The sequence below is a fragment of the Rhinopithecus bieti genome, unplaced genomic scaffold, assembly GCF_001698545.2.
Source record: "Rhinopithecus bieti isolate Rb0 unplaced genomic scaffold, ASM169854v2 scaffold_19, whole genome shotgun sequence".
Lineage (NCBI taxonomy): Eukaryota > Metazoa > Chordata > Mammalia > Primates > Cercopithecidae > Rhinopithecus > Rhinopithecus bieti.
In genome coordinates this window covers 4,012,238-4,024,332 of record NW_016803360.1, presented here as the reverse complement: position 1 = coordinate 4,024,332, position 12,095 = coordinate 4,012,238, and the positions used below count along the sequence as shown (strand labels likewise).

Here is a 12,095-nt window from a genome sequence, read left to right as displayed (position 1 = left end):
CCAGGATCCTTTCTAGAACCCAGGATCTCTCCTAGAACCCAGGATCTCTCCTAGAACCTAGGATCTCTCCTAGAATCCAGGATCCTTTCTAGAACCCAGGATCTCTCCTAGAACCCAGGATCTCTCCTAGAACCCAGGATCTTTCCTAGAACCCAGGATCTCTCCTAGAACCCAGGATCCTTTCTAGAACCCAGGATCCTTTCTAGAACCCAGGATCCTTTCTAGAACCCAGGATCTCTCCTAGAACCCAGGATCTTTCCTGTTTGTTTCCTAGACGTTTGGCATTGAAAAATGAATGTGGCGAATTCTTCTAGACTCTCCCCTTACTTTTTTCCACAATAATGTTTTAAAAGGCAACGCATCTTATGTCAAATCAGCAACTTATACTTTTAAAACACTGTAATACTTATGAGACCACAAAAATTAAACTGACATTCACCTGTTTTGTTTAAATCAGGCAAAAGCTTTAAAAAAATTCTTCCCCAATAAACCAAACTTTAAAAACAAAATATTCTCATTTCAACAGATTCTAGTTATTGTTTTAGCATCATTTATTAAGAAAAGGCCTGGAGCCCAGTTATCGCCCTAGTAGTGCCATCATCACGGTCCACCAAGCACAGAAGGAGACAAACAGGTTTGATTCAGGATAGATTTAGACTATTTCCAAAGTTAAAGTTTTCTCATGCACTCACCCATTCAAAATAGGTATAGAAAATTTTTTTTGTTTTCGAAATTTTTGTGTAGTCAGGAGTCTCGGTATGTTGACCAGGTTGGTCTCAAACTCCTGGGTTCAAGTGATCTCCCACCTTGGCCTCCTAAATTACTGGGATTACAGACATAAGCCACCGTGCAGGCCTGACAATTTTAAATAAAACCCAAAGCACCAATTTACAGTAAATAGGAGGAACAGAAGAACACAGTAAATAAGATGAGGTTTCAATCAGGAAATCAAACTGGGAGACTCAACAGCACAAACAACCTGGTGTCTTTAACAAAAGCCACAATCGATGAGGAAGAAAGGAGAGAAATAGGCATCTGTAAATCAAACGAGGTCAAGCAAGCCAATCACAAAGTGTACACCTTATGGGACCTAAAACCATCAAGCTAAAAACAAAAAAAACTCACTGAAATAACTGGAAGAAATATTTAAGTATGTTAGTAATATTATGGCTATTATTTTTAAAAAAATAAAACTAATTCCGCTCTTTAGAAGATATATACTGAAATGCTCTGATATCTGTAATTGATTTCAAAACAATCCCAGAGTTGGGATTTGAAGATTAGGAATACAGAGGAAACATACTGGATATAAGTTGATAATTGTTGGTGCTGAGTAAAGGCTGCAGTAGGGCTGCTCTATTATTCTACTTTTGTATATGTTAGAAATTGACTGTATTTCAATAAAAACTTTTATTATAAACTGAATATAAAGATGTCCTATAAGGAAAAATTATGCTCTGCAGAAAAAAGCTGGGGAAAACAAACAAAATACTCGAAAGCACAGTCATTCCTTGGTATCAGCAGAAGATGGTTCCAGAAGCCCCTTTGGACACCAATATCTATGGATGTACAAGTCCCTTTTATAAAATGGCATAGTAATTGCATATAACCTACACACATCCTTCTGTTTACTTTATCTCCTATATACTATAAATCATTTCTAGATTACTTATCATACCTAATACAATGTAAATGCTATGAAAATAATTGTTATACTGTATATTTTCATTTGTATTATTTTTATTATTGCATTGTTATTTTTCTTTTTTTCATATTTTTGATCTGCGGTTGGTTGAATCCGTGGATGTGCAACCCACAGATACAGAAGGCCAATTGTACTTGGCTCTGTGTAATCTAATCATGGAACTAATTGTCTACATTTTAAAAAATTCTGCAAAAAGCGTAGGTAACATATAATGTAAAGCATTTCAAAAATATGAATAGCAAATGAATTTCAACATCTCTTCTTTTTTAAACAATGCAAGTAAAACTGATGAGTATCTAAGAATCCCATCTGAGAAGTAATGGAAATTATCGATGTGTCTACTGAATGTTTAAATACATGGATGCTAAAAAATAAGGTCAACAAACAAACCTCCCTGACGTTTAGCAATATTTACATAAGTTAATATTCACTTATCCTATAACATGAGCCATATTTTATATAAATATACCTATTACTTCTCTAAAATGTTCTCAATTCAAGTGTACTCTAGAAGGAACTAAACATTTTAGAAATGCCTTTTACCAGGAAACTGAATTACAGCAATCAATGAACATGAATTTGTTATGAAAAATCCTTATTCCAACTATTTAATCAAAATATAATGGCTTTATTATAATTATTTTATAATTACATAATTGTAAAATATGTTGCTTTTACTACTTTGTGCAGGATATCCAAGGATTAAAAATAATATTCTTCAATATATTTTGTAGTCAGCTATTACGAATGTTTAAATTAGCTGATGGGCATGAAAATAAGAAGGGAAGAGTAAAATACGTGTGAACATATGTCGGGAATGTGGCGTGTGCAGACTGCACTTCCATAGTAGGAAGTCAACTAAAATACCAATCATAAAGGAGAATTAAACGATGCTATTTAAAATATATTCCATATGGAACAGGTAAAAAATTAAAAACCTGTAATAGGAAACAGTGGGGCAAAATATTGGTTTTTTTTTTGTTATAAGCTTTGCATTATTACTGTTTTTAAACCATTTACTTGGATAAACATTAAATTTTTAAAAGCACACAACAACGGAAAATGTCTCACCAATAGTCATAGCTCTCATCCCAGTTGTCAAAATGTACCAGGAAACGATTGTCCACCATATCTGTTACCGTAGCAACACAGATGAATGAGGGATTCTTTTTGTCTACTGCCTCAAGCTTCATACCAACTCGAAAGCCCGATGGGATCACTGTCTATGGAAACACACAGATTTAATTAGAGATAAGCACACACTTAACAACCGCAAGAACTGCACACTCTCTGCACCTCCCGCTCAAAGGCCCGGCATCCACTGCTGTATTCACATAATTTAAAAATCATATGGCAGTTTCACAGCAGGGTCGCTTTCCAACAAGCAGCAATAAAAAAATAAAAACGCCCTACTGCTACACCCAATTAGCTATCTAGGCCTCAAAATGAAAATATCCATCACCTCACAGAGTTTAAAATAATTAATTTTAACATGTGTTTTGATGCCTTAATTAGAAAACTATAATAGGTAGGCAAGTTTTATTCACCATATAGTTCATATTTTGTCCTTCTTTTCTCGATTACAGACTTAACAATGAAAATTATTCACACAAAGTATGCACTTAATCAAGTTAAAAATGTGCATGAGTCAGTACAAATTCACTCCCACTTCTGAAAATATCTCTCAAAAGAGTACTCTACCGAAAGTAGGTCATCTTCATATATGAAAGGCTGCAAATTATTACAACTTTTACTCAACACTACAGATACATTTTATTCCTAATAGCAGCAAAAGAATTGGCTGTTGATGCACACAGCTATTCAAAATAGTTGGTAACTTAAAGAAATCCACAGATAATCAGTCATCCAGAACATGGAACAAAAACAACAAAAGTTCTGTAAGAGTTAGTGCTTGAGGTTCAGTAATATATGAACATCTCTTACAATCTTTTGTGACGAATAATATCTTAATCTATCTGTCTCTACATATATATTTATATATGTACACACATATATGTAGAGAATTACATGTCTTCAATTCTAGGGCTCAGAATCAAGCTTATTTGTCTGCAGATATATAGTATACCTAGATACCAATGATGCCAATCACGACCCTACAAGTCATTCCTTCCCTTTAAAAAAAAAAAAAAAAACCTCTGTTCAGACTCAATTATACAGATATTATTCTAACTACTTAGGCAAGATAGATGCTATCTCTCATTTTACTATGATTATACAACCATCATTGTAAAAACGTAGATAGCCGTGTATCTGAAAATGTTAGAATAAGTTGTGTCTGAATGGATGGAACAGGCACTAATGCTATACAGAAGTTTTTACTAAGGATTTAATTACTGAAATTTATCCAAGTTCTGACCATAAATGTTTGAGTATTCTGAGGTAGAGGAATCTAGAAGTGGAAAAAGTGTCTCTTAGATACGAAATGGAGAGCCCAAGAGTAAGTTGTATGCTAGCAAAGCATAGAATTTAGGAAGACGGTTCAAGGCAGTTCATCAAATCCCTGACCCAAGTCATCATCAGAGAACCAGACAGGGATTCGGAAACTTGGAGCAGAGACAGCAGGCTGCTAACTTTTCCACCGAACTGACCTTCCTCCCTGGGATAAATTTTGACAGGGAATACCAACTGACAATGCACTGTTACACTTCGGCAATTACACTACCCTCTCAATTAAGATGTTTTAAAATAAAAAGCTGGCCCATTAACACTATTGGTAACCTAAACACACACACACACGCATGCACACAAACACAATATGTCAGTTCTCTAATTCAACCTGGTTTGTGTTTGATTAAATCAGAGAACATTTCAGCCATTAGACTGATGCTCTCAAACCAACTGGTTAACAGTGTTTCCCAAATGGAGGATTTTTGGAGTGAGGAGGTTTCTCCTGCTCTTGATATTTATTTATTTCCATTTGGAGGGAATGCTGTTACTGAAACATTACTGCTTCTCTCCACTGTCTCACTCACTGCTACCTGCCTGGTGACTCTGGGAAGGAGGAACTGATCATACCAGAGACAAAGCTGGGCTGCCGGGTGCACAGCTTCCACTCTGCTCTTCAAGGATCCAGTGTTCCCTGGGCTTGGGGGATGGGGGTGAAAGGAGAATTAAATCTCTTCAATTCTAGGGCTCAGAATCAAGCTTATGTGTCTGCAGATGCAAGACATGCACGTCCTCCAACTTAGCTCTGACCATCTGTAAAGACGGCATTTTGGTTTTCCACTGGCTTGCCCTTTATTCTTTCCAATTAGATCAGAACTTGGGAAAGGAAAAATGTCATGGATCAAGTCTGCCAATGGAGGAACATGTTATGGAAAGTGGGAATACAGGTCAAGAAGTAGAAAAGACACACACGTCCAGATTTTGCTTTTGTTTACTGTAAACAAAGCTATAAACTACAGTGAAAATACATCACAGTCTCTAGTGACCTCCTACATGTAAACTGAAACAGGGCTACCTTCATCTGGCTATGTGAATTCCATTTGAAGAGCACTCCCATATAAGTGATAATAACAATAAAATATCTCAGCCAATTTAGTTTTTTATGCATCTTAATTGTAAATCTCACCTGAATGTTATACTACCTTGTCTTCTACTATGCAGTGAAAGAGACAACCATAATATGGCTATAAAACATATTTATTCATGAAGATTTTAAGCTAATTTTAAACTTTAATTAAGATAAGAGTACTCTATTTACCAAGGCAATACAATTTATTATAGTTCCTTGTTATCACTTGTAACTGATCCTATGAGATACTCAAAAATCTTCTTCCTTTGAAAGAAAACGTGCTTTGCATGTACTTACTATATTCTGATTTTCAAATAATGACTTAGGAGCAGCTTGAGCTTTACATGTCTTAAGATAGGTCTGCCAATTGAATTCTTCTTCTTTATACCCTAGAGTAAGCACATATGAACAGACTGATTCAAATATCAAAATATTTTACACTTAGTTTTCCAGTCCCACTTTTATCTCTAACTCTAACATGCCAAAATCAATCAAATGACTTTTTTAATAAACACAATTTAACTCATAATTCATAACTATGTATATTTAGACTATGTTTATTTTCAACAAACTGTATTATTATTTTCTAATTCTGAATGAATGGTAATGGATATAAAGAAAAGGAATAAGGAAACAAATACGTATTATACCCAGGGCACTTATTATCAGGGTATTTCTACCAGTATTTAGGTAGAATTCCTCTACAGTATAGATGCTGAACTAGAGTAGTCAAAATTCTTTACTTTTCTCTCACCTCGTCTATTTTGGGAAGAATAACTTACAGGAACAAGCGGGAAGTTGGAAATAATAGAAATGAACAGGTAAAATCTTTTTGGCCTATCACTTCAAGAAGGACAATTAAAGGTTTGTGAAGTAAGGATGTTGGCAAATTACAGTAAGGGAAATGTCCTCCCTTAATTTTTACAATTTCATTGAAGTTAACATTTCCTTTAAAAAGGAAATTGAGCATCTTATTTTATCTGCGAATATGCTTTCTTTTACATTCATTAAAGTCCAGAAGGCAGCATGAAAAAAACAGCTAATAATTTACCATATATAAGAGATCAATTTGTGAAAAGGCTTACAGATTTTCTTTTTCACCCTCATCTTTTCTATGCGATTTTGTTTAATCCTTCAGCTATCTGAAAATACCACTCTGCCATTATTTTTTCACTTAAAGGGATGGCTAATGCACTGAAGTCCTGAGATAGGCCAAAAATATCAACCTAGTAACCTTAATTTTGACATAAAGTAAACAAAAATAAATGTAATGATTGAAAAAGAAGGGAATAAGATATTACTAAATATGGCCGAGCACGGTGGCTTACACCTGTAATCCCAGCACTTTGGGAGGCCGAGGTGGGCAGATCACTTGAGGCCAGAAGTTTGAGACCAGCCTGGCCAACATGGTGAAGCTCTAGCTCTAATAAAAACACAAAAATTAGCCAGGCATGATGGCAGGTGTCTGTAATCCCAGCTACTCAGGAGGCTGAGGTAGGAGAATAGCTTGAACCTTGGAGGCAGTGGCTGCAGTGAGCCAATATCACACCACAGCACTCCAATCTGGGTGACAGAGCAAGACTCCATCTCAAAATAAAAAATGAAGGAATACTTTAGGGAGACAGTGAAAAAGATGATATCTGTTATTCTCGAACTTTGACGTAAACATGAAATAGGAAGATCACTGGGGGATTATAACATAAAGAACTCAAATAGAAGAAAAGTAATTGCTGTGAGTTCAACCCCCCACCTAAGCCAATTTTTAGTGTTATAGTCTTCTTGCCAATCTCCTAAATATCAAAATCTATACAGTCATGCATAATTTCTCAGGATTTTCTATATAATGAAAACTGATTTGAAAATTAGTTTAAACCAGTTTACACTAAACTTAGTTATGTAAACTACTTTAAACTAATTTTTCAAATCAGTTTTTTCAAAGATACATGTATTTAATAATAGAAATTTGCAGGTAAACATTATTTGCAGCCAAAGTTGAGTATCAAGCAAATGTTATTTTACATGAAAATAAGCATATGAACATACTTTATTTTCTTAAGTTGGATTCTACTTTTATTTATTTTACTTTAATAAATGTGGTTTCATCATGAATAATAAGGTTAAATTTGTGCCTATCTGAATTTTCATAAAGTCTGAATTCTTAACAATTCTAACGTAGCATGTAAGAAAATGAGTTTTTACTGAATTTAAAATATAAAACAAAAAGTGACAAAACCTTTTGGAGGATGGAGTTTGTGGCCAGTTTTCTCACACCACCCAACTGGGTGGATATCCAGAGCGTCTGCATTCACCCAGAAGTCATAGCAATCAGAATACCCATCAAAGTGAAGCTTTATCCTGTATCCACAAACCTGAAACAGGTAAAACAGGTTGAACTATTTTTTTAAATCCAGAATATTCATATATATACACAAAAATAAACATGGACACCAGTCATGATATAGTCTTAATGTTAATCAAACCACCCCCATTAACAGCAATAAAACTACACAAATACCCAGAATCTAAAGACAAAAGCTATTAAATTGGGAAGAGCTGAGCTGTGGCATTCTGGCAACATCCTCAGTTACATTACGAGCACACGGATGCGGGCAAAGCATAATATCCCAAAAGTGCAGGTCCTTTCTCCACTCCCTGTGTTGTACCAGGATGTGTCCCCAAGGTAAGCTGGAAGGCACACCAGCACAGCACACTCAGCTCTAGCATGGCCCCAAAGTGGATGCTCTGCCCTGCCCTGAATGCTGCAGACCACAGCTGGTGCATATGCACAGAAGTCAAGTGTTTCTTCTCCACCAAAGCTGGGTTGGAAGGAAGAAAGAAAAGCGCCTCTCCTGGTTTATTACTTGGATGAGACAGGCTCCTAAGAATGCTAGTAAGAACGTACTCTGTATAACACATGCCGTACATATGCCTACAGGGCCCCACTTACGGACATTCTGAGTTAGAAGGTCATATAGGCTTATGAGACCTGAGCCAGATCATACCCTCCTCTGGGCTTTCAGAGAGAAGGTTCAGCCCCTTGGACTTCTTCCCACTAACACAAGCAGATGTGTTCAGGTAGAAACACATACCACACCAGACCTCTACCCGCTCCGTGAGCATCAGTCCTGCAGAACCCTGAATGATGGACTTAGATCAGAGTGCAGAGCCAGGACAATCAATCCTCAAATAGTGAGGCAGCTGTACAGTTACTGTCATGGAAAGTTCTCTAAAACATATTGCTAAAATTCAAGTGGCAGAACACATAACAGAGAATGAGTTAGTTTATGAGAAAATTAGACATGTGGGGGTCCACATGTATATTTATGGGTATATGATTATGTATACATATATGTATTATGTGTGTATACATATATAAGTATATGCATTTATATACATACATTAATATACACATATATGCATATATACATAAACACAGAGTAAAAAGAAGTCTGGATGAATATTTGCCAAAATGTTAATAATGATTTCTTCTAGGAAGTGGTAGTAAAAAGGAAAGGGCAAAATGGAAACGATGGACTTTTAATATTTTCTCTTATATATCAGTATTTTTTCAAATAAAATGTATTGATACACCACATACATAAAATTTACAACTAAGCTGACTCCCCCACAAAGAGAACAGTCTCTCCATAGAACTCAGATGGAATCCCTGGGAAATACAATATCTCAAGAAAGGCAGGAGATACCGCCACTCCCTGCAGCCACCTGCACCACTCCCCTGTGCCACATGTTCTACATTTTTGTGCTTTTCTTGGGTGATGCTGCTCTTTAAAATGGCCCCTGACACAGTGCTGAGGTGCTGTTTAGTGTCCCTAAGTGCCAAAAGGTTGTGATGTTGCCCTACAGAGAAGAAACTTGCGCTAGATAAGCTTCATCCGGCAGGGGTGATAGTGCTCTTACTTGTGAGTTCAATTTTTCATGAATCAACAATATATATTTAAATGAGGTGTCTTTAAACAGAAACACACATAAAACAAGGTTACATACTGATCAGCAGATGAAAATGTGACCAGAGGCTCACAGGAAGCTAACCCTCTACTTCCCCTAAGAGCAATGGTTCCATACTCGGTAATTTGTGGAGCATAATTACTGCGAATAATGAAAATGAACCAACAAGAATCAACTCCACCTGAATGCTGGGCTCTGCCACTGCCTAGCAATTCTCCTAGATGGTGCTGTCCAACTCCCTCTCCCATTCTTCACTGTGGTCTTTTCAAATCCTCCTCCTCCTCCTTCAGCTTCTAATCCCACTTTCTCCATCCTCACTCTCAGCCAATAATTTGCCTTCTAACCCAAAGAAGATTTCTCAAATGTGTGCCTCCAAACGGACAAGCTCCCCATATCCACAAGCCCTACTTCTTTGCCCCTCCTTCCTGTTATAAAGCAAGAGACTCCTCCCTCTGCCTAAGACTTGGATTTCCACATATATTGTGTGGGTCCCATCTTCTCCCAGGCCTCTTCTCTGAACCTTCCAATACTCTACTTCCTGGTGGCTTCTTCAGAATTCAAATACTATGTTATCTTACCATTGCATTGCAAAGGGGTGGAAAAAAAAAAAAAAGAAAGAAAGAAAGGCAAGAAGGGAAGAAGGGGGGGAGGGAGAGAAAAAGAGAAAATTAATATGAAAAGTAGCAATATGCATCAAAAATTTAAATGTAATTTATATGTCCATACTTTTCACCTGGCAATTCTAGAGATAGATCCTAGACCTACTTACAGATGTAAGAGGATGCTCACTGGACCCTTTTTTTTTTAAATTTTTTAATGAAAAAATGACGCTCACTCAGTTGTTCAATACGACAGCAGTTAAATGAATTAAAGTCAATTCCATAAAATGGAGTACTATCCAATGGTTAAAAAGAATATGTATGCCAGGTGTGGTGGCTCATGCCTGTTATACAAGCACTGTGGGAGGCCAAGATGGGAAGACTGCTTGAGCCCAGGACTTCAAGATCAACCTGGGCAATATTGCAGGACTCCATTTCTAAAAAAAACAAAAATTAGCTGGGCATCAGGTGGTACACGCCTACATGAGAGGTCCCAGCTACACGAGAGGCTGAGATGGGAGGATCGCTTGTGCCCAAAATGTTGGGGCTACAGTGAGGCCATGTTCACGTCACTGCACTCTAGCCTCGGTTATAGAGACAGACCCCGTCTCAAAAAAAAAAAAGGGTGTGTGTGTGTGTGTGTGTGTGTGTCAAAAACAAAATGCAGTACAAATTATTATACACAGAGAAAACATCTGGAAGGCACACAGTCAACTGTTACGGGTCATGCTCTCTGGGATATGGAATATGGAAGGAAGGAAGGGGGATGGGAAAACACTCTTACACTATTAATAGTTGAAGTTTTCAGAATGAGCAAACATTACTTTTATAATAAAAACTAGGGAAGGTAAAATAAATCTGCAAAACCAAAAGCTGAAAACAGACATATATCATAAAAATTCCCTCTCTCTTTTATAGCTAAACTTCTCAGAAGCAGTCTATACTTACTGCTTCCTCACAATCATTTCATAACACTCAATTCTGTTCCCAAACACTCCAATTGCCCTGGCGCAAGACACAATTCCCTCATGCTCCTTGAGAACAACCACAGCTTCTGACACCCCTGCTTCTTCCCCACTTCAACTGCCCACTCTCCCTGGTTCCTACCGCAGGCCCCTCTCCTGGTTCCTTTCTCTGTCTCTCGCTGTTCCTTTTCAGGATCCTGCTCTATTCTTTCTCCTACACCATCCTCTTACTTGATGGTATTCTTCAGGGATAGCGACTCACGCCTTGTCCTCTCCCTGGGCAATATCATCCACTTCAAAGGACAAACACAAATCATCCACCAAGAAACTCTGACCCTCCCCTTCCAACTCAAAAGGGTCTAACAAAAACTCGAGTCCAGGAAGGAGAGAACAGAAAATGTCTGATCAAGTTTGAGAGTGACAGTATTCTCACTGTAAATAAAATCTACAAAAATGGTCCACAACAATTTTCTGATATGAGTAAGAGAATCCAGTTACTTCCTTTCACTACATAATACACGACTACAAGCTGCAAGTTCCTTTAACACTCAGTGCCTCAAGTTTCTCATCTGAAAAATGGGAGAGAATGGGTTCTACCTCAAAAGTTTGTTTTGAGAACTAATAAGAGCTAACAGATGGGCCGGGTGCAGTGGCTCACGCCTGTAATCCCAGCACTTTGGGAGGCTGAGGCAGGTGGATCGTCTGAGGTCAGGAGTTCAAGACCAGCCTGGCCAACATGGCGAACCTCATCCCTACTACAAACACAAAAATTAGCCAGGCATGCTGGCACGTGCCTGTTGTCCCAGCTACTCAGGAGGCTGAGGCAGGAGAATCACTTGAACCCGGGAGGCGGAGGTTGCAGTGAGCGGAGATTGCGCCACTGCACCCCTGCCTGGGTGACAGAGCGAGACTCCATCTCAAAAGAAAAAAAAAAAAAGAGCTAACAGATGAAAAGTACTTCAATTAGCTGCAGGCACATAGTATACCCTATGTAACCGTATGTTATCATTGACTGAGGCTGCCATCATCCAGCCACCACATGGTACTGCGTTTTGCAGAAGCCACGCTTCTTATAAGTTCATTAGGTAAATTAAACAATAGCATGATACTTAAAACTAGTACACAAGACTATCTTATTCTTTTGGGAGGAATTTTTTAAATAGAACTCTGGCTCAAGGGAGGGAGCAAGGAGGAGGCTAGCATAGGAGGAAACACATTTTTTAAAGTACTCTCAGTAATATATATATGAATAATTGACTTGGTCATTGTTTCCTGAAAATTTCATACAGATACTTTAAAATACTTTTATATATATATTATATATA

The 12,095-nt window shown here is 37.5% G+C and overlaps 1 protein-coding gene across 1 annotated transcript in view; it reads right to left on the bottom strand.

Moving 5' to 3' along the window:
* L3MBTL3 (L3MBTL histone methyl-lysine binding protein 3) overlaps positions 1-12,095 on the bottom strand; it is a 127,642-nt gene that overhangs the window by 72,883 nt on the left and 42,664 nt on the right. Inside the window, exons 11-13 of the mRNA XM_017879382.1 lie at positions 7,474-7,609; positions 5,538-5,629; positions 2,777-2,928 (exon numbers count right to left, since the gene is read on the bottom strand). Of these exons, the coding sequence (XP_017734871.1) occupies positions 2,777-2,928; positions 5,538-5,629; positions 7,474-7,609 (380 nt within the window). The remainder of the gene's footprint in view (positions 1-2,776; positions 2,929-5,537; positions 5,630-7,473; positions 7,610-12,095) is intronic.